Source organism: Acanthaster planci, linkage group LG01 (assembly GCF_054643075.1).
Source record: "Acanthaster planci isolate LZ-2023a linkage group LG01, COTS_SCS, whole genome shotgun sequence".
In the NCBI taxonomy this organism is placed as follows: Eukaryota; Metazoa; Echinodermata; class Asteroidea; order Valvatida; family Acanthasteridae; genus Acanthaster; species Acanthaster planci.
This window is the reverse complement of record NC_141777.1, coordinates 32842622-32861844: the sequence shown is the minus strand read 5'-3', so window position 1 is coordinate 32861844 and position 19223 is coordinate 32842622. Positions and strand designations below refer to the sequence as shown.

General features: G+C 41.9%; 2 protein-coding genes across 2 annotated transcripts; both read right to left on the bottom strand.

Moving 5' to 3' along the window:
- Positions 1 to 1980: 1980 nt before the first annotated feature.
- LOC110986327 (major facilitator superfamily domain-containing protein 6-like) lies at positions 1981 to 6954 on the bottom strand. Its single transcript, XM_087135785.1, has 6 exons — positions 6167 to 6954; positions 5248 to 5404; positions 4615 to 4798; positions 3394 to 3616; positions 2688 to 2937; positions 1981 to 2263 (listed from the first exon to the last, which is right to left on the bottom strand). The coding sequence occupies exons 1-6, from the start codon at positions 6952 to 6954 to the stop codon at positions 2153 to 2155; spliced, it is 1713 nt and encodes a 570-aa protein (XP_086991911.1). The 3' UTR covers positions 1981 to 2152.
- Positions 6955 to 11149: 4195 nt separating this feature from the next.
- Positions 11150 to 18854, bottom strand: LOC110986314 (major facilitator superfamily domain-containing protein 6-like). The gene is made up of 6 exons (XM_022248086.2): positions 17066 to 18854; positions 15616 to 15772; positions 15046 to 15220; positions 14416 to 14619; positions 13664 to 13899; positions 11150 to 13093 (listed from the first exon to the last, which is right to left on the bottom strand). Exons 1-6 carry the CDS (start codon positions 17851 to 17853, stop codon positions 12977 to 12979), a joined length of 1677 nt encoding a protein of 558 aa, XP_022103778.2. The 5' UTR covers positions 17854 to 18854; the 3' UTR covers positions 11150 to 12976.
- Positions 18855 to 19223: the final 369 nt, after the last annotated feature.

The following is a 19223-nucleotide window of genomic DNA, read 5'->3' as shown; positions in this document are numbered from 1 at the left end:
TTACATTATGGAAATTGTTATATTCTAATTTCCTCGTTAACATAAAACCGGCAGGATTCCTCTAGAACCATTACCCACTACCGGTTGCTGCGTTCGGAGGACGTCTATAAGACGTCTGGAGACTATGGGACAAGTACCAGTCTAGGCAAGATCTTACCCATGGGGACGAGGTTGATCTGTAAGCCACGCAGAACCCACTGATCTCTATAATACGCCCTTTTCTACCACAAAATTGTCCAAAATGTCTGCAGCCACCACGTGCAAAAGGACGCCACATTGATTCTCCTGTATTTGCTCATTATTTTGAGCAGCATGACATGTAGGTTACATCAGCGTTGGGTAGCAAAATTCGGGAAATGTATGCACAAAGAAAAACATCAAAACCCCGAGAAGGAAGCTATGCCATACAACGTCAATTCTGTGGTTTATATGGGGCAATTGGAAGGGTAATGGTTTGTCCAGAAGAAACTTTCTGAAATTTGTGATGACCACATAGAGCTATATATCAAAATAAGAGCGCCAACCTCTCATTCTCCTCGTAGAGAAGATTTGACGTCGTCCTGATGGGCACAGACATTTTGAATCCACGCCCGTGCGTGCCTGTAGAACATAGAATAAAAAATATTTTCTAAATGCAACGCACAAATACAACATACGGAAACATCAGCGCGTCTTTGGAATAATATACACAGGACTACACAGAGCATTGACACATATTTATTTACATCCATATCTGATTTTTATTTTAAAACGAATGTTTTACAGGTTTCCCCAACATTCAATCAAGGTCGTCCGATTCATTTGCATGTCTTTCAATTACTGTTTCTCGATGAATGAGTACAGCTAAAATTAAACTGAAGTCGCTCCCTTTCAGTCAGTGATAAGTGAGGTGACTGTTCAAGAGCAGCAGCTGTCGTGCGCACTGATGGGTACCAAAAAATCCGATTAAAAATCACCGGCGAAATTCATGTGCAGCACGTACGCGCACTTTTTTTTGGGGGGGGCATAAAGCAGAATGGAACGCTCATTTACTGACTGTTTGTTCGGGTTATTTACGTATCGGCTTTGTTGACGTATTATTTTAGAATACAAACACAGATATGCAAATAGCCCGACAAAAACCGTACCAAATTTCGAGTTTTCCATTGGGGTGCTTTCCGCCACCAAATGGTTGTATTTCTGTTTGCAAGTTCATTAATATGTTGTGATCCCAAGGGGATTTTACAATAAGACATGCTATAATCACGAGGGATCATAGAAACATTTTTATAAATCCCGAATATGGGACTGATAGTTTCCAGTTCGGGGTATTTCTGTCATAAAATGCCCGAAATTACCGGCCTTATTTTGGATAGAGGCGGGCGGCTACATTCAGAGTTGAGCGCATAGTTTTACTGCTATTGACGGGGTATCTTCGGGGAAAGGGAACAAAAAATGTTTTCGTGGCTAACCACCATAAAATTGAAACGAAAAGTGATATTTCGGCCATAATCTTGAATTTCCATTGAAAAAACCAGAGGCCAATCTCTTCACGAGAGTCAACAGGCGGCGCTATTTCGGTCCGATTTTGCACTGTTTTCTAGGGTGTACGGTCCACTAATTCAAGCCCCTTTGAAAACTGTAAAATCAGCACTGTTCAGGTTCCAATAACGTGCATACCAACATCCCAGAGACTTCTGAAACACAAATGAAATTCTTGTGTGGTCACTAATCTTTCAATGTCTTTGCAATTTTTTGTGGGTTAACCATTTACATTTTTAATTATTCCCACAAAACAAAATACCCCCCCCAAAAAAAGCCTTGGGCACTTAGGACAATATTTCAACCATAGTTTTTAGTCAGTCTGCTCTCATATGAAAGCTAAAAGACCCAGGGAGTTGATCCTGTTCAAAAGACCATGCGGGGGGCACTTTTAATGCTAATGAGCTGGCCAGAAATTCTCACTTGAATTAGTGGTCTGCACCCTCTATGGGCTTAGGTTTCTGTACTATGGATGCTCCCAGCAGGCATATACACTGAGTCAGATCAGCGTTCCATAGCTCAATGGATGATCATCAGCACTGAAAAACTGGATGCAAAAAAAAAAAAGAAGGCACATGACTACTTAAAGTTTCGATAACGTGTTGAACGACTGTGGTGCAAGCACACAAATTCATTGACGGTTTAAGAGTGCATCTTCTTCATCTGGATCCTTGACTTCTTTCTGCAGCGCTTGTTTCTCCTCGTGTTCGTCTTTCCAAGGGGTAGGTGGTATCTTTGAGAGCTGTTAAAGAAACGGAATGCGACAGTAAATTGCACGTACACTGCCAGACGATAAACCCGGTCAGTTCAAGATAATTGGAGTATCGCAGTAGTTTCGGTGTAAAACTCACCACGATACTTTCTGTCTGGATGTGTCGTTGAACAGTTTGCATTCGATTTGCCTTGACATAGAGACTTCAGCAACAACAACAGCCAAATTTTTGGTAATCAGGCTTTGGGAATAGTTTGACTGCGGTACCACTGACCACCCCGCAACCTCGCTGGAGGGCTGCTTTATGATGTCTTCACTAAAGCTCTCGGAAAACATAGTATACTTTTAGGTCGGTGAAAGGGGAAATCCATAAAAAATCATAACTTGAGTCAACAAATTTCAGATACAACTTAGTATATGATCGTAATTTTAAAGAGGCCAAATTCTCTCTCACCCCTTGAATGCTCAGGAACACAACAAAAAACGCGGTACAGGAAACTGCGAAGAGGCCAAACGTTTGTGATGCTCCGAATCTGTTGACGAGCAGACCGGAGGTGAAGAATCCAAGCCCTGCTCCCAAGCCGTTATACGCGGCGACCAGAATGCCTTGCACAGTGGACCGACACTGCGGTGGAACAGCATCGTTCAGGTATGCTACCGTCGTGATCCACGTCAGAATGGAGCCCAACCCTGAACATTGACAGAAATTTGGCAGTGATCAGCCCGCCCCCCTCTAAACATGTCATTTACTGTGTATCGAGACCTTGTTCGAACAGATTGACCTAGTTGGATCCAGGGTTCCAACTTACAACTTGTTCGAACTGATGCCTATTCCCTTGTCTCACAACCCTGAAAATACATTGACAGAAATGTAATGTTGGCAGTGAGTTCTGATTGCTGTAAGACTCCCCCCCCCTCAGTTGAGCGTACCGATTACTGCATATAGACAGATCGTTCGAACAGATTGACCCAGTTGGATCCAGGGGAATACGACTTACACCCAGCTCATTCGAAACATAGTTCTAGGACCTGCCAATTCATCAATTCGGAAACAAAGGTTGATCAGCCATTGTCATTTCCACATTCTTTCTCCATTTTGACCCCCCCCTTGTTGGGCCAATACTCGTATATAATTCATCCTGCAAATGGACTAGACTTACCATGAAGACCAAGACTTACCATGAAGTGCCTCAGAGAAGATAACAAGCCAAGGTGATGGAATCCACGAATAATACAAGAACCGAATTATGAAGAAAAACAGTCCCGCGCCCAACAGCCGAATGTGACCGAATACAGAGATGGCCCACGTACTCAGGAAACCGATGACAAAATCGGATAAGCACTGAATAGCTGTTAACGATCCAAGAAAGCTTTGCGTGGCACCTTATTAAATCAGTGAAAGAAAATTTGTAAAGGCGAGTATCAGTTTTTATGTCGAAAACTGTCCAGAGCCAAATAGAGTCCGCTGAGCATGCACATCCGGACAGTATTTGGCATGTATAAAACTTTAAATGGAGTCCCCTGCAAAGTCGCGATCGATCGTGTCCGTTTTTTGTCATTCAAAAGTCTATGGAGCGTGAGTAATACACATTAAAAATTTCAGATGATAACGCATGGGCAGGAAATAAAGTGAAACATTTGCTGAACAGAATCACAATGCAAGCTTGTACATCAGCAATGCATTAACTCCGAGTGTACTTAGGGACCTCTTATGGAACTGTTACTTCAAATAATGAAGTAAATTATACGAGCAGCTCCATACTTTCAATCTTTTAAAGTTTTCTCTATTTTCTCTCATTATATTACATTGTATTTATGGTTCGTATTAATTTTACGTGTATTCTTTGATTCGTATGTTAATGAAAGTAGGGAAATTTTTTTTTTAATTTGAATTTGAAAAAGTGTTACGCCCAACTACAGCGCCTCTACCAACAGCAGATCAGGCAGTCCCTCCACCTTGAGCAGAAACACCCCTTCATCCGTTGTGAAGGGCCATGTTGGTCGGAAGGACCAACTAAGGAGCCTGCGATACTAGGAAAATTGCGCCCCCTTCCCTCCAGCTCGGGGTTTTAGTGCTGCAGTTGAGTCGCGCACCCCAAATATTGCATAGACTGCTAGCGTACGTCATAGTAAATGCGCCAACGTCACTTCGTTTAAATGCATACTTCGTACTAAGGAAACTAGCTTTTAAATGTATTTGTGGCAAATTTTGGATGAATTCTGTTGGTCATCGGCTGCTTAAACCTGGAAAATTTTCGCTAGAAATGTGCCTGCCCAATTGCAACACTTGGGATTGTCAAAACTATAATTGGGACTGACGCAATTGCTTGGGCCAAAAAATTAAGGTAACCCAGACAGGAATTTAGTGAGAGGCTGGTTACCCATATTGTCCAGATGCCAATAGAGGAATGCCCACATGGATCCGTTGCACAGACCCAGGAAGGCAATCATGATGAAGACGGAACCGTAATGCCAGCTGAACACCACCGCCTTGATTGGACTCATCCCCGGAGACGAAGCCACAGAGTCACCAGAGTCATCTTTCGTTTCTTCATAATGCATGTTCTGAGTAGAAATGGTAACGATTACGAACGTGATCCAACTTAAAGACACGGCGGCGAGGGAAAAAAATGACTACAGCAGCATGCAATTTTTTTGAAAAACAGAAGTCATCGATAGCCTAAATAGTTAACGGTGTAACATTTTGGTTGCTTCAACAGTCAAGATGAGTCAAGATTGGTATTCTCAGTCGAGTATTTCAATAATTCCATTAAGGACAGTGTTGACAGCACAGAGAAGTGTGGTTGAGAATGATCTCTGCGCATTGATGATGTGAAAGCGCAGCAACCGATGACTTATGCTTGAAATCGTTTTTGTAAATCTTTTGTCACTGGTTTCGGGTCAGTTGGCCGCATTTTCTACTTCCGACGAAGTCTTAAGAAATAAAGAAATAAGGCTGCTTTAAAGAGTTGGGGAAGCCGCACCTGTCGGTTTTGCTTATACCGGTAGCTTACCGTGTATGGTCCGAAGTAGAAGGTGGAGACAAAAGCGCCGCTGCTGACGACCACAGCTGCCGCAAAAGCGGTCCAGTAGCCGGTGGCGACATGCTCAAAGCCACAGGTGACTACTGCGGTACGGGTTGAACTCAAGATCAAACCAACGCCAAAGGAACTACACTGGCAATTTCACAATAATAGGTGTAGTCGTGGATTCTACATGTTACCATCGAAAAACTGAAAAGTTCTGCAGAATTTAGGAATGGATAATAGCTCATTGTTTTCGTTTTTCGTTTAGTTTTTTCTAAGAGAGCTGAAACACTCTTTCTTCCTAGATCAATAAATTTTACTGTATATTCCACCATGTGCCATTACTCAAAATAATGAGGGCATCTTAAGATTACGTCATACTCTATTTTTACATAAAAGGCTACTTATCTTCAGTATTATTGAAATTTCAAGGCACCAGCTTAATGATGGACAATTAGGGAGAGTCATTAAACCCTTAAAACCACTCTGTGTTACTGACTGGCCAAACTCTTTCAATTACAAATAGGCCCTTGTATTAAATAGCCGTATACCAGCATGTCTTAATGAATTCTTGCGCCGTATGCCGTCCTACCCTTACTTTTTTTCGTCAGTGTCTAGTAAGTGTTCGACCACGCACCCGTCCTGCTGGCCAACATGTGCAATTTTGTTTGTGCCGATGGTGTCAGGCATCAAATTGTGCAGCAAATGGTCAATTTTCGAGAGTAAACCAAAACAAACACCACAAAAATCATTATTCATTATATTATCGTGTCTAGTGTTTTTCTTTAGATTTTTTTTTTTACAATTTTTACTATTTGCGAAAACCCTTCATGGCCATACTTGGGGATTTGTTTAATCTTTTTTCAGAAATCAACAATTTGACATTTCTGAAAAAAACATTCCTTACCAAGTTCCCCATCCCACAGTCCCGAAGGCGCGGTTCCATCCGTACTGATCAGCATTGCCGTGTTCGCGTCGTAGAGCGTCCAAAGTAGCAATGTCCCCCTGACAAATGGCGCTGAACATCATGACCTCCATCACGGTTGCCAGGACTATCACAGCGACGAGGAGTTTGTGGAGATCTGCCTGGTAGTACATCCAACTTTGGTTGGCGATGAGAGTCTTCTGAATCTTCTCGGGCAATTTCTTGACATCGTGGAAGGTGGTGTTCGTTGAGGCGTCGCCAAACGGTATGTGCAGGATTGGGTTAGAACCTAGCAACCCCGGAGGGCCAAGAAAACCTGGCAACAGGTTGTCCACACGTGAAGATTGAGAGAAATCGGAGTAGCCTCCCTGGCCGTCTGGTTGGGAAAGAGAGATATTTAGATGGAAAAACTTCTTTATCTGCTTCTCCATCACGTCACAGGGGGCCTCAGGTGCATGGGGTAAGAGTGCCAGCGCCCCGGCAGTCACTGCACTGAGCAGGATGCTCGTTATCAAAATTGCTCTCCGGCATCTGAACCGGTCCGAAGCTGCTGCGATGACCGGTAGCAAAACGAACCCTGACAGGGGTCTTAAAGCACTGACAATGCCAACATTGGCGGGGGAAAAGCCAAGTTGTTTTAGATAAAGACTGAGATACGACAGATAGCAACCAATAGCTCCCCAAAAGCTGAAATAGAAGACCTTGTAGACTATGAGAGACACATTGATGCGGAATGCAAAGAAAGGAGTCTCCTTCGATGTCTCCTCCATTGTGTAATGAAACTGGCGTGTGAAACGTTAAGCCTGACTGCACACTCACCATCTTTGGTGACCAGATCTCTTGGGTCACTCCTGAATTTATGGGCCAATCATATTGTTTGCATGAACTCGGGCGACTACTCAGCAATAAAATAATTGGTGGCGCTTTGACGGTCGACAATTATGACGAAAATCAACCCCTTTCCCTCGGGTTACTTAATTTCAAGCTAGGCTTCCAGTACTCGTGTTTTTCCCAATACTTCACGCCGGCCGGCCACAAAAAGAATTGACTATTTTTATGTCAGACAACCAACCCACAAAACACTTGCTAGAAGGGCCGTGTACATGTAATACGAATAGATTTCTACAGTCTTCGGTATATTTGTGCTCCAATTAACAATTTTTTTAATGTTCGTTTTACCATTTTTATCTTTATTTTGGAGTCTCTTTGGGGCTTTATGATCATGCAAATTTCCATGCTCATGAGCAAAAATGTAATATCATACCAGCACTAAACCTAGTTTGGTCAATGACGAATTGATTAAAAAAACTAAGTGCTGGATTTTTCCATTATTTTGCTTTCGTAAATTAGCATTACTTTGAAAATGTACAAGGCTACAAGCCAGAGAGCCGCCCGTTCTCAGAAATGTTTAAAAGGAGCAATTTTGGGGTTCCAAATCCTAACTCTGTTTTAATGTCCATTATCATTAGAAAATCGGCGATTATAAAAGTATAAATTTCGAGAAACATGCAAAGAGAAGAGGTAGCCCTGGAGCGCACTGTTTGACACAATGGGCACGAGGTCGTACGATAGCATGTATCTGTCTATGCACGTGGAACTCAGTATTAACCAATAACAGGCCTATGTGGGTAAATGTGGAGACATAATGAAGCAGTTTTATTCCTTGGATTGCACCTCTTGGCTCCTGAGTCTGAAGATTTATGGTACCCTCATAATGTCTTTATTCTTTCCAGTTGTTATGACACCACTGACCACGGATCCAAACACATTGCACACTCACCGTGACAAAGCAATCGTAGTTGCAGTTAGATCAGTGGGGCCACAGAACTTATTGAGCTAGCGCTGAGACGTCCAGGGCCGAGTGGCGACAATTTCCACCTTACATGCTCTCGCTGTTTCTCTTTGCACCGAAGTACTATTTATGGGCCATGTACTGGAGAATCGGTTAAACAGGTAGATGCTGGACACGAGTGCTTAACAAGGGTGCATGTGGCCAAAAAGATGAAACTCCACGGGCCTTGAAATTAATCTACCTCAGAAAAAGTAGGACTTTTGTCTTCACAACAACAAACGGCCTCTGGCCTCTTTTTAAGTAATCGTTTTCATAATAATGCGAATGAATTGTGACAATTTTGACAAAAATCTTGAAAGACATCGTAAATGTCATCTCTTTACGATGAAAGTCTTTGTAATGCTTCTTCTTTTGCAGTATCCAGGGAGGACATGTTTTGTGAACCTTTTATACATTAAAATAAATTTAACCCTTAATTTAAGTCAATAGACATGTCGCGATAATAATTGTTCATTTCATCACAGCCTTGAAAGTGTGCCACTGTGCAATAAAGATACCTTCAAATGTTTCATGTTCCAGATTTCTTGAAAATCGCTAGATGGACAGGTTACTAATTATAAAATAAATTTTTCTCAGTTGTTCAACTGTGTATATTTCGCTTAGGATGTTTTTGTAAAATAAGGGGACATATAGGCCTACATCAAAACTCAAACAAAATTAACCACTGAACCCAACAAAGCCGGTCCTGTACAAATGCATGCAACAGTAAGATTAATTAAGTGACTTGCGACTGACCGACGGACTGACGCACTGACCGACTGAAAGTACCCCCAAACCTACCGATCAGCCCACCCACCAACAGACCCAGCAAATTTTAAAGAGAACAGACAATTCTGAGGTAAACAATAGAGCCCGAAAGTTTACCCCTGATGACGCTTTTTAGGAACCCTTGGATAGGAAAGAAAATGTGCAAAATTATTTGAATTTGTAATTTTTTTGTCCAGTTATTAAGAAACCAAACTCGGAAAAAGGCATTTGGGAAAACATTTGCTAGCATATTAATAAAACTGAAAAATTATACCTGACCTAAAAGAGAAATTTCCTGCCCAATTTTGACCCGTCACTTCCAAAAATCTGAAATGCACGAAGAACAGTGTAAGCCATTTGCGAGTTAAATTTGAATAAAATCTGGTACACTGAGTTATTTGTTTGCACACAAACTTGACAATTTTAATTCCCCAGACTAAAGACACTGTTGCTATACCTCAGGATTCGAGGCAAGCTTTTGCATAGCGACCAACATCTCTGGAATGGACTGGTTCCTTTGTGCCCTTCTTTTCCATTGAGAACAGTGTATTGTTGGCGTCTCTTACGTTACAAAGCAAAAGTTTGCTCCTAATCACGAGGTATAGCTACAGTGTTTTAAGTATGGAGAATTCAAATCGTTACGTTCCCGTGAATTTAAAGAACTCAGAATACCAGATTCTATTCAAAGGTCACTTGCAAAAGGTGGCAGTCTTGTACGTAGACGAACATTTACGGAATGAAATTTTGTAGTATAGTCTGTCGGTAAAAGCCAATATAAAAACAGATCAAAATATTATACAGACATTTTAATTTATAAGGTAGTAAACTTAAAGCGATAATCTACTTTTGCCAAAGACTTTAATGTTTTATGTAAAATTTGCCGACAAGAACTGTGTCATGTCAACTCGACCGAATCTGGAACCCATCGACTGCAGGTAGGTAAATTTTTACAGCACTGTACTATCTTGTTTTCTCGAAAGCACGCGGAGTGAAAACAAACCTGCATGAACAAGAAAAACCTGTGGAAAAGATATTGCCGGAAGTAAAATGTCGTTCATGGAATTTGTTTCCTACCCATCTTCAGGTCACTTTCCCTAAATACGATTTGAAGAAGACAAAGGTAAAATTCTATTAGTGTTTCATGGGGTGGTTTCAGTTAGGAAGCATTCTTCCAAAAATTATCGAACGTGACAGGACGGCCCCCCGCAAGTAAATATCCACAGGCGCACCTAGCGAGGGTTCCGGAAGTGCGCTGCTTGACCTTTTACTTTCAGGTTCATATGGATTCTTCCCAGTACATGTGCCACCAAGAGTAAACTTGAATTATTTCTTGGGCATTGAATGCAGTAATTTATCAAATAAAAATCCCGAAATTGTCTACTGAAATACGCTCAAATGCAAAATCGCTGCAAGTTGGCCATGTTTTTTGTCGAGCATAAACTTTAAAGCCAAAAATGGCCTCTCCCGGGCTTACCATGCAATTGCAAGTGGCACACTAAAGTGAATCGCCCGTTGTTTCGTGGTATGGTGTTCAAACTGATGTATGAAAAACATATATGGCTTTGAATAAGAGCCACTTTGTTACTTTTGTAGTCTTTGTCATACACTAACGCCCCTTTGTAGGTCTCTACGGGGCAACCAAGTTTACCTTGGTCTTGAAGGGATTACACAAAAGCCTTGCGTTTATACTCCGTAAAGCCATGCAGCAACATCTGGTAAACCTGATTCCCATTTGATATGATACTGGAAAATCTCTTTCCTCAGGCTGCCATGGGCATCAAAATTCTCATAATGTCTCTGCCCTCGTCAGAAACCAAGTAGAACGGAGCGTTTTTAGGGTTGCGCATCCCTTTTTACATGGTTTTCTCAAATACGTGTTGCGTGTGAACATGTCAGTGAGGGGTGAAGTTCGTTTGGGAAGTTTTTGTTTTATTGGTTTTTTTTGGGGGGGGTGTTTTATGAAGGAAGACAAACAGTCGGTGGGGAGTCAGGTTGGTGTATAGTTGCTGTTTCCTCGCCTTCCATCTCTGCGACCCGGGTTCGAATCCCACCTAGGGGATTAATGGATTGGGTTTTCAGTCCCTGCCTGACTCTGTGGGTTTTTCCTTGAATATTCATTCTGGGTTTTCCTTCTTTAAACCTGAACATTTCTTCATTGTCTTCTTAATTATCACTTCATCCTGTAATGGATGCTAAATTCGCTGTTGGATGACCAGATATAAATAAAGTAAAACACTAAAAAAACAGCCAGATTGTTAATGACCAACATAATCGTGCGTGATTTTAACCAACGCTTTACTAGTCGAATTCAAGGGAACATTATCCCCCAAATTCAGTCAACATGTAATCAAAAACATTGTGTCAATTAAAAGAACCACAACAGAGCCACGAAAACCGAAGTTGAATTCCTTTTACTGTTCACTACTGTCCAATACTTCAACCAGAACGGGTTAGACGCAAAGGCTTAATGGTAATACAAAAGAACAACCAAGGAAAGAAAATTAAAAACAAGAAACATACATGTATTCTATATAACATAATGTATAAATCGCACTTTGACATCTTTGTTCTCTTCTCCGGTGTATGCATGACATCCAAGTAATAGAGTTATTTGAGGAACCATCTAAGCTTTAATTAATGGTATAATTTAGTTATTGTTTGTACTTCATGCGTACTTTTACCCATTACCACGATCACATCACTTAAAACAACCACAAAAAGGGCACCAAATACAAAAGTGCATCTTTGACGTCCCTCTGTACAGTGCTTCATGGGGCATGTTAAATTAATAGGTTCAAAAAAACAAACGGGAAGCCCAGAAAGTAAGTAAGAAAAGGAAATTAAATCAAAATATATGTCATTAGGAGCGAGAGAGAGTCGTCCAATATGAAATGTGGTCGTCCATACCAGTCATGCCGATTCTTGACTCTGAATCGGTATGTACGCTTGAGTTCAGATCACAGCAATAAGTTTTGCCCAAGCTGCCATGATGCCCATCAAGGTGGAGTTAGTATTTCAGGGCTGTAAACATAATACCGGTAACCTCTACGCAATGGTACGCTCTTTGAATTATCCAGGATCAATTCAAGAGGGTTGGCATACATGTGGCCTTGAAGGCTTTAACTTTTAATAATCTTAACAACAAAATCATATGTTAGGTTGAGCTGAAACTTCGCATTATTTTTGAGTTCTTAATGTGCATGCCAAGTTTCAGAGAGATTGAGCATGGGACAACTGAGTTCTTGGGGGATCTGCCCCAACCACTAAACATGGTGTTGAAAAACCCTGGTCTTTTAGGGTTAATCACTGTGGGCATATTGTAAGTACTGCAGAAAGCAGAGTAGACACCTTTTTACAGAAATATTGTCAGAGATCTTACTTACTGCCACGTGCAAAAGACACCACGTTGGTCTTCTTAATTGGCATTTTAAAGAAATGTCAGCGTTTTCATGATTACTTGGAATTTTGTTTTCCCGTTGGGTTCCTTCAACAAAATTTTAAACATGCATGTTCGAAAAAAAAGAGAATTTCTTGAGAAGGAAGATTGCCCTACAACGTACATTTCGAGGTTTTAAAAATAAAATTATACAGGGTGTCCACATGAGAAGCATATAAATCATACTGACATAAAAATTACATTAAAATGGCAGATGTGCATAGAAATAGTGCCCATGTGGAGGGCACAGCACATTAATTAAACTTACGAGGTAAGTAGCGAAAAAAAGCAGATTAGATTGATCTAGGTACATTCCTTGTTTCCAAGAATGTGCTCTTAAAGCAAAGGCATTTGGTATTCTGCCCACTTGCATGGTGAAAATGCAAACTTGTCACAGTGCCGATTTCAGTATCCTTAACATCGGTGCAGTTTCTTCACTCATCTATGTCAACAACATCACAAGCCGTATGCCATTGCAAAGAGGACTGCCCTCTCTACAGATATATTTCTCCTTCCCATATGTAACGTAATTTTGTCATTACATTCATTTTATATCGGTATACTTTTTATGTGCACACCCTGTATTATGTGGTAAAGGAGTATGGTTAACTTTGTCAGGAGGACACTTTCTGAAATTCTCAGCAGAATATTGGATGCAACAAATGAAATATCCCACCATTAAGTTTGGTTAATTAATGCGCTAAACGACGACTAAGCAAGCATACAAGCTCACTCATAGCTTCCATGTCCAACCCTATTACTTATTTCGTGAGTCGAGGAGTGCATCTTCCTCGTCTGGGTCCTTGACTTCTTTCTGCGGTGATTGTTTCTCCTCATGTTCATCTTTCCAAGGGGAAGGGGGTACCTTCGAGAGCTGTGAAAGAAACGGAATGCAACAGTAACTAGCACGTACCAGTACCTCTGGGAGGCGTGGGGGCGCACCTCCCCCCCTTTCACCAAAATACATCCCCTTCGTGCAACACATCCGTTTCGTGCAACACTGTGATACATGGCTTGTGCATCAATCCAAGAGACCGCCACGTAAAATTCTCCGTCACCCCTTGAATGTAAGACAGATTGTTCCACTTCCCACAACTGCAATCCATCAGGGATCCTTAACACCATGCTACACCCAACTCCAGAACTGTCTGCTCGAGATTATCGTGATAATCAGTGGCGTATTCAGCCTGCAGGATGACAACTTGCCAACCCCCGACGGATTTTGTTTTTCGTAGAATAGTTCACAAGTAAGAAAAAAGGGAATCTGTATACGTGGCATAGTATGCGGTTTATTTATTTATCAAATACTAACACCAAAATCCTAAGAAAACAACACCATCAAATAAAAGCAAGGATTTCAGGACTGTGATTGAGGCTTCTGATACTTTTTCTGCCCCAGCATCATGTTAAAGAGCCCGAAAAAAATTCCCAACGTGTCTCTCACCCCTTGAATGCTCAGGAACACAACAAAAAAAGCGGTACAGGAAACTGCGAAGAGGCCAAACGTTTGTGATGCTCCGAATCTGTTGACGAGCAGACCGGAGGTGAAGAATCCAAGCCCTGCTCCCAAGCCGTTATACGCGGCGACCAGAATGCCTTGCACAGTGGACCGACACTGCGGTGGAACAGCATCGTTCAGGTATGCCACCGCCGTGATCCACGTCAGAATGGAGCCCAACCCTGAAAATACATAGACAGAAATTTGGCAGTGATCAGCCCGCCCCCTCTAAACATGTCATTTACTGTGTATCGAGACCTTGTTCGATTAGATTGACCTAGTTGGATCCAGGGGTTCCAACTTACAACTTGTCCGAACCGATGCCTATTCCCTTGTCTCACAACAGGAGTCAGGATGGCATAATGCTTCCTTCCTCGCCTTCCATCTTAACGGTCCTGGTTCGATTCGCGGCTGGGTTTTAGGCCCCTACCTGATTCCGTTGGTTTTAACAGAATATTTCTCGTGGGTTTTCCTCCCAACTCTTAAACCGGGACCACTTCTCATTGTCTCGTCTCTAAAGGTTTCTTCAGGCTTACGAGCTACACTGCCTAGGTGTCACTACACAGAAACATTTAGTAATAATTATAATTGTTGACCAGTGTTCTCCTCCTTCCATGCTAACCCACCTGAGCGCCAATCTGAGTATGGAAACTATTGACTAGAGTGATACATGTCAACAGAAAATTCCCAAGACTTACCATGAAGTGTCTCCGAAAAGATAACAAGCCATGGTGCAGGAATCCACGAATAATACAAGAACCGAATTATGAAGAAAAACAGTCCCGCGCCCAACAGCCGAATGTGACCGAATACAGAGATGGTCCACGCACTCAGGAAACCGAAGACAAAATCGGACAAGCTCTGGATGGCTGTTAGCGATCCAAGAAAGCTTTGCGTGGCGCCTAATTAGCGAAAACAAAAAATTGCAAAAGTCCATGTTAAAAAAGTTCACAAATTGAGGGGTTGGACAGGATTTGTCTATTGTTTTCAGTTGTACAGTCCGATTGCAAGTACAAAAGAAACTCAGGCTAAGATCAATTCGTTTGTTTTTTCGCTCGCTGATGTTTGATTTTGCTGTTTGTTTTCCCTTTAGAATCGTTTTTACATGTATCAACATTATAATAGAATACTCCAAGCTTTTGCTTATTCGAAAGGCAATACATTGGTCCCATGGTAAATTAATGAAGCCTGTTGAAACAATGCTTCTGGGAATGGTATTCTCAGGAATCTGCCATTATATAAATTAAACTTTAAACGTCAAACGACGCAGTAAGGAAACTAGCCAGAGAAGCCAGCCAGGTTTCAGAAGTTAGCAAGAGACTGGTTACCCATATTGTCCAGATGCCAATAGAGGAATGCCCACATGGATCCGTTGCACAGACCCAGGAAGGCAATCATGACGAAGACGGAGCCGTAATGCCAGCTGAACACCACTGCCATAATCGGGCTCTTGCCCAGAGACGAGGACACAGTGTCATCGGAGTCATCTTTCTTTTCTCCATACTGGACAGAAATGGGAACGATAAGGACGGCGAGGAATAAAAGATAAAGAAACAGACCATACCGCAGCAAGCAAACTTCTATGGAAAATTGATAAGTCGACAGCCGCTACCAGTCTCTTTGGCGTTAGTTAATTTCAACTGGCACTGAAGTTGTGAATACACCTATGAGTTGTAGGGCAGTGTTTACGAATTGCAGTATTCGCATAGAGGATAGTATTAAGCGTGACTGGTTTCACATCAATCCTAGACTAAAATTAAAAAACGGTGTTCATTAATGTTATGTTACTTATTTCAACTCATTTGAATTTTGAAATTTTGTTGTTAAGTCTTGCGAATTCTTAAGACATGTAGCTGCTTTTCGGAAAAGAGAAAACGACATCTGTCTTAATCGCTTACTGTGTATGGTCCAAAGTAGAAGGTGGAAAAGAAAGCGACGCTGCCGACGATCCCAGCTGCCGCGAAAGCGGTCCAGTAACCGGTAGCGACATGCTCAAAGCCACAGGTGACTACCGCGGTACGGGTTGAACTCAAGATCAAACCAACGCCAAAGGAACTACGTGGAAAATTTCACAATAACAAGTGCATTTAATGGATTATATGTTAATCATCGAAATACCGAACATGTCCAGCAAAATGCAAGAATGGGTCAGCACTTTTTCCGATGGTTCCATTCCGTTCTCGAGAGAGCAAAGTTATACTGAAAATTTATTGACACGACAAAATGGAATTCCCCGAACATTTTTCTCCGTTCACGGCATTTATCATGGCTCCAACTAAGAATTAAAAAGACTAGATATACTTTATGTGATTAGAAAGTTTTGACCAAACCCAATGAGTGTCCGCTCCAGAAAACGCCTATGGACATCCTAATCCGTGTGGAACAAACTGGCACTTTGTTGGTTTCATCTCTCCCGCCCATCCAATTAGACACATTTTTAAACTTAGGATCCCCGAGGCACACAACAAAGTACAGAATATGTAACTTGGGTTTATTCTATTCGAGAGGCCTGAATTGTAGGGTTAAGTAACATCCTAGACTATTATGTGCAAGGGAGATGGCCAAACCCTTTTATTTCATGTGCTAATATGCCCTACCAGCAGTTTGGAATGAACGTTTCCGCTCTACGCGTCGTATTCAGTACTACCCTTACATTTGTTGAAGAAGGTCATTAGAGTCCATAATTAGAACTATTCATACAATGATCATAATCTTAATGGACAGATGGCATTTTTAGAAGGGTTTACGAGGCGGTTCAATACTTTTGCCGTAATTTCTGTCTTCATTTGCTGTGACTGTTTGTTATATACAGTCTTTTTCCGTCCACAACCCATCCCGAGCATTCGGTGATGTACTCCATCTGGTTTGCCTCTGACCGGTCTGAAATTTAGTTTCTAAAATGCCAAAGATTGAACTTCTGCAGCAGGGGAACAAAATTCATTTTATTTTTGATTAACATTTGGGATTTAGTCCAGAATTTTTCCTCAGATATTTTTAGACACTCATTTTAATTTTGTTTTTCAAATAAAAATACGTCTCATGATATACTCTCTAAATCAGAAAGATTGAAATTAGGGACAAGACGTTTTAGAGTGAAAATCACTCTGAATTTAGACTGAAAAAGGCTGAAACCAGTCCCTTCCAGAGAAAGCTCGAGTGAAATTTCAATCTTCTGGAGTGAAGAAATTTCACTCCAATTCGTCTGGTCCTTAATTTCAGTCGGAGGGATTGAATTTCCACTCGAATAGAGTGAATTTTCACTCTTTGGCATTTAGAGAGTAGTACTTATGGGGAATTCCCATTTTTCAGAGACGAATTACAACTTTATAGTGAAAAATTATTTCTTACCAAGCTCCCCATCCCACAGTTCCGAATCCACGGTTCCATCCGTACTGATCAGCATTGCCGTGTTCCCGTCGTAGAGCGTCCAAAGTAGCAATGTCCCCCTGACAAATGGCGCTGAACATCATGACCTCCATCACGGTTGCCAGGACTATCACAGCGACGAGGAGTTTGTGGAGGTCTCCCTGGTAGTACATCCAACTCTGGTTGGCGATGAGGGTCTTCCGGATCTTCTCGGGCAAATTTCGGACATCGAGGAAGCTGGTGTTCGTCAAGGCACCTTCAAACGGTATGTGCAGATACGGGTTCGAACCAGGCAATCCTCGAGCCCCCGGGAAGCTTGGCAACAGGTTGTCCACGCGAGAAGCGTGAAATGATTCGGAGTGGCCTCCTTGGCCGTCTGGTCGGGAAAGAGAGATATTTAGATGGAAAAACTCCTCTATCTGCTTCTCCATTACACCACAGGGGGCCTCGGCTGCATGGGGTAAGAGTGCCAGCGCGCCGGCAGTCACTACACCGAGCAGGATGCTCGTTACCAAAATTGCTCTCCGGCATCTGAACCGGTCTGCGGCCGCTGCGATGACCGGCAGCAGAACGAACCCCGACAGGGGTCTGAAAGCACTGACAATGCCAACATTGGCGGGGGAAAAGCCAAGCTGCTTAAAATAAAGACTTAGATACGGCAGGTAGCTTCCAGTAGCTCCCCAAAAGCTGAAATAGAAGACCTTGTAAACTATGAGAGACACATTGACACGGAATGCAGAGAAGGGAGTCTCCTTTGATGTCCTCTCCATTGTGCTTTCATCACCAGAATGGGTAATTTGTGGGAAAAAAATAATAAAGCTTTATTACACACTGGCCATTTCATCATCCTTGATGATCTCTATATACATGACGCTCCCCAAATTGACCATCCGTCGTTTAAAAGCAATTGAACCGATGAACCAATCATATCGCTTGCGTAAACTCGGCTAGTCACTTAGCCATTACGTAATTGAAGGTGCCCTTACGATAGACAGTTATAACAATAAGCCTTTTGCCAGATGCATTTGAATAAAATCTGGTACACCGAGCTCTATACATTTACGTGAACATAACAATTTGAATTTTCCATAAAGACACTGTTGCTATACCTCGCGATTCGAGGCAAGCTTGTGCTTAATTACGTGAGAGACACCTTGCAACATACACTGTTGTCAATGGGTGGGAAGGGCACAAAGGAGCAAGTCCATTCCAGGGATGAAGAAAAAGGCTGTGTCCGAAGCGCACCAGCGAGATTGTGGCTCAGTAACCGTCATTAGACTAGATCCTCCAATTTCAATAAAATTTTGCACACACTTAAGGGGAATTTACGTGCTTTGGATATGCGGAGAGTGCAGGTAGACTTGGACGCACTGTTCGACATCACGGGCACGAGGCTGAACGACAGTCACCGTTTGCATATCCACTTTCATTACAACAATGTGAACTGTTTATGTATGGGTAAGTTTCGAGACACAGCATGGCATTAGCCCCTGGATTATACCTATTATATACCTCTGCGTTCCCTAGTCTCGCAATTAATGGTGCACTTAAGAAAATGCATGTGTGTACAGTACTACGAAAAATGCCTAATGCCTTTCACACACAAATTGTTCGCGTGACGTAGTAACTCTCGGCACCCTATAAAGCATCAAAGTTGTGATTTCATTAAAGGGCAACAGGAATAGAAAAAATTTAGTTCACGAGAACTATCTTAAAATACCATACCATTTCAGAAACAACGTAAATTTAATGTGTACCCCACTGATTGTGACCCCAAAATGAATAAAAAGATCTTGCTTTTTCCCCGTCCACAAAAAAATCTAACACTACGTACAATGCACAACGTAGCACACACGACCACCCCCAGGTCAGGGTTGCCCTGTATGAGCTCATGAAACGCGCCCGATGAATACACATACTGGTTTGTTGAGTGGACAGTACAGAGCACTTCATATTATTATCAAAATCAACATGATAGGGTTGACAGGACAAATGCTATTATTTAGCTATCAATAGCTCCATGAAGGGATAATGTGATAAACGTGGCTTTCAAAGTGGATGCCTCCTGCGAAAGAAAAGAATCATCCCTTGCTTATTTTAAGTTGCATCATCACATATGGTTGAACAAGCAAAAGTGGGG

Bases quoted from the DNA above. Each gene is read 5' to 3' on its own strand.
- LOC110986327 (XM_087135785.1), bottom strand. From the start codon at position 6,954: ATGGAGGAGACATCGAAGGAGACTCCTTTCTTTGCATTCCGCATCAAT. The intron at 5,405-6,166 runs GTAAGGAATGTT...TTGCCAGTGTAG, and splicing joins ACTGTGGGATGGGGAACTTG to TTCCTTTGGCGTTGGTTTGA. The intron at 3,617-4,614 runs GTAACCAGCCTC...TGATTTAATAAG, and splicing joins TTGGCATCTGGACAATATGG to GTGCCACGCAAAGCTTTCTT.
- LOC110986314 (XM_022248086.2), bottom strand. From the start codon at position 17,853: ATGGAGAGGACATCAAAGGAGACTCCCTTCTCTGCATTCCGTGTCAAT. The intron at 15,221-15,615 runs GTAAGCGATTAA...ATTTCTGTCCAG, and splicing joins TCTACTTTGGACCATACACA to TATGGAGAAAAGAAAGATGA. The intron at 13,094-13,663 runs GTGAGAGACACG...TTTCTTTCACAG, and splicing joins TGTTCCTGAGCATTCAAGGG to CTCTCGAAGGTACCCCCTTC.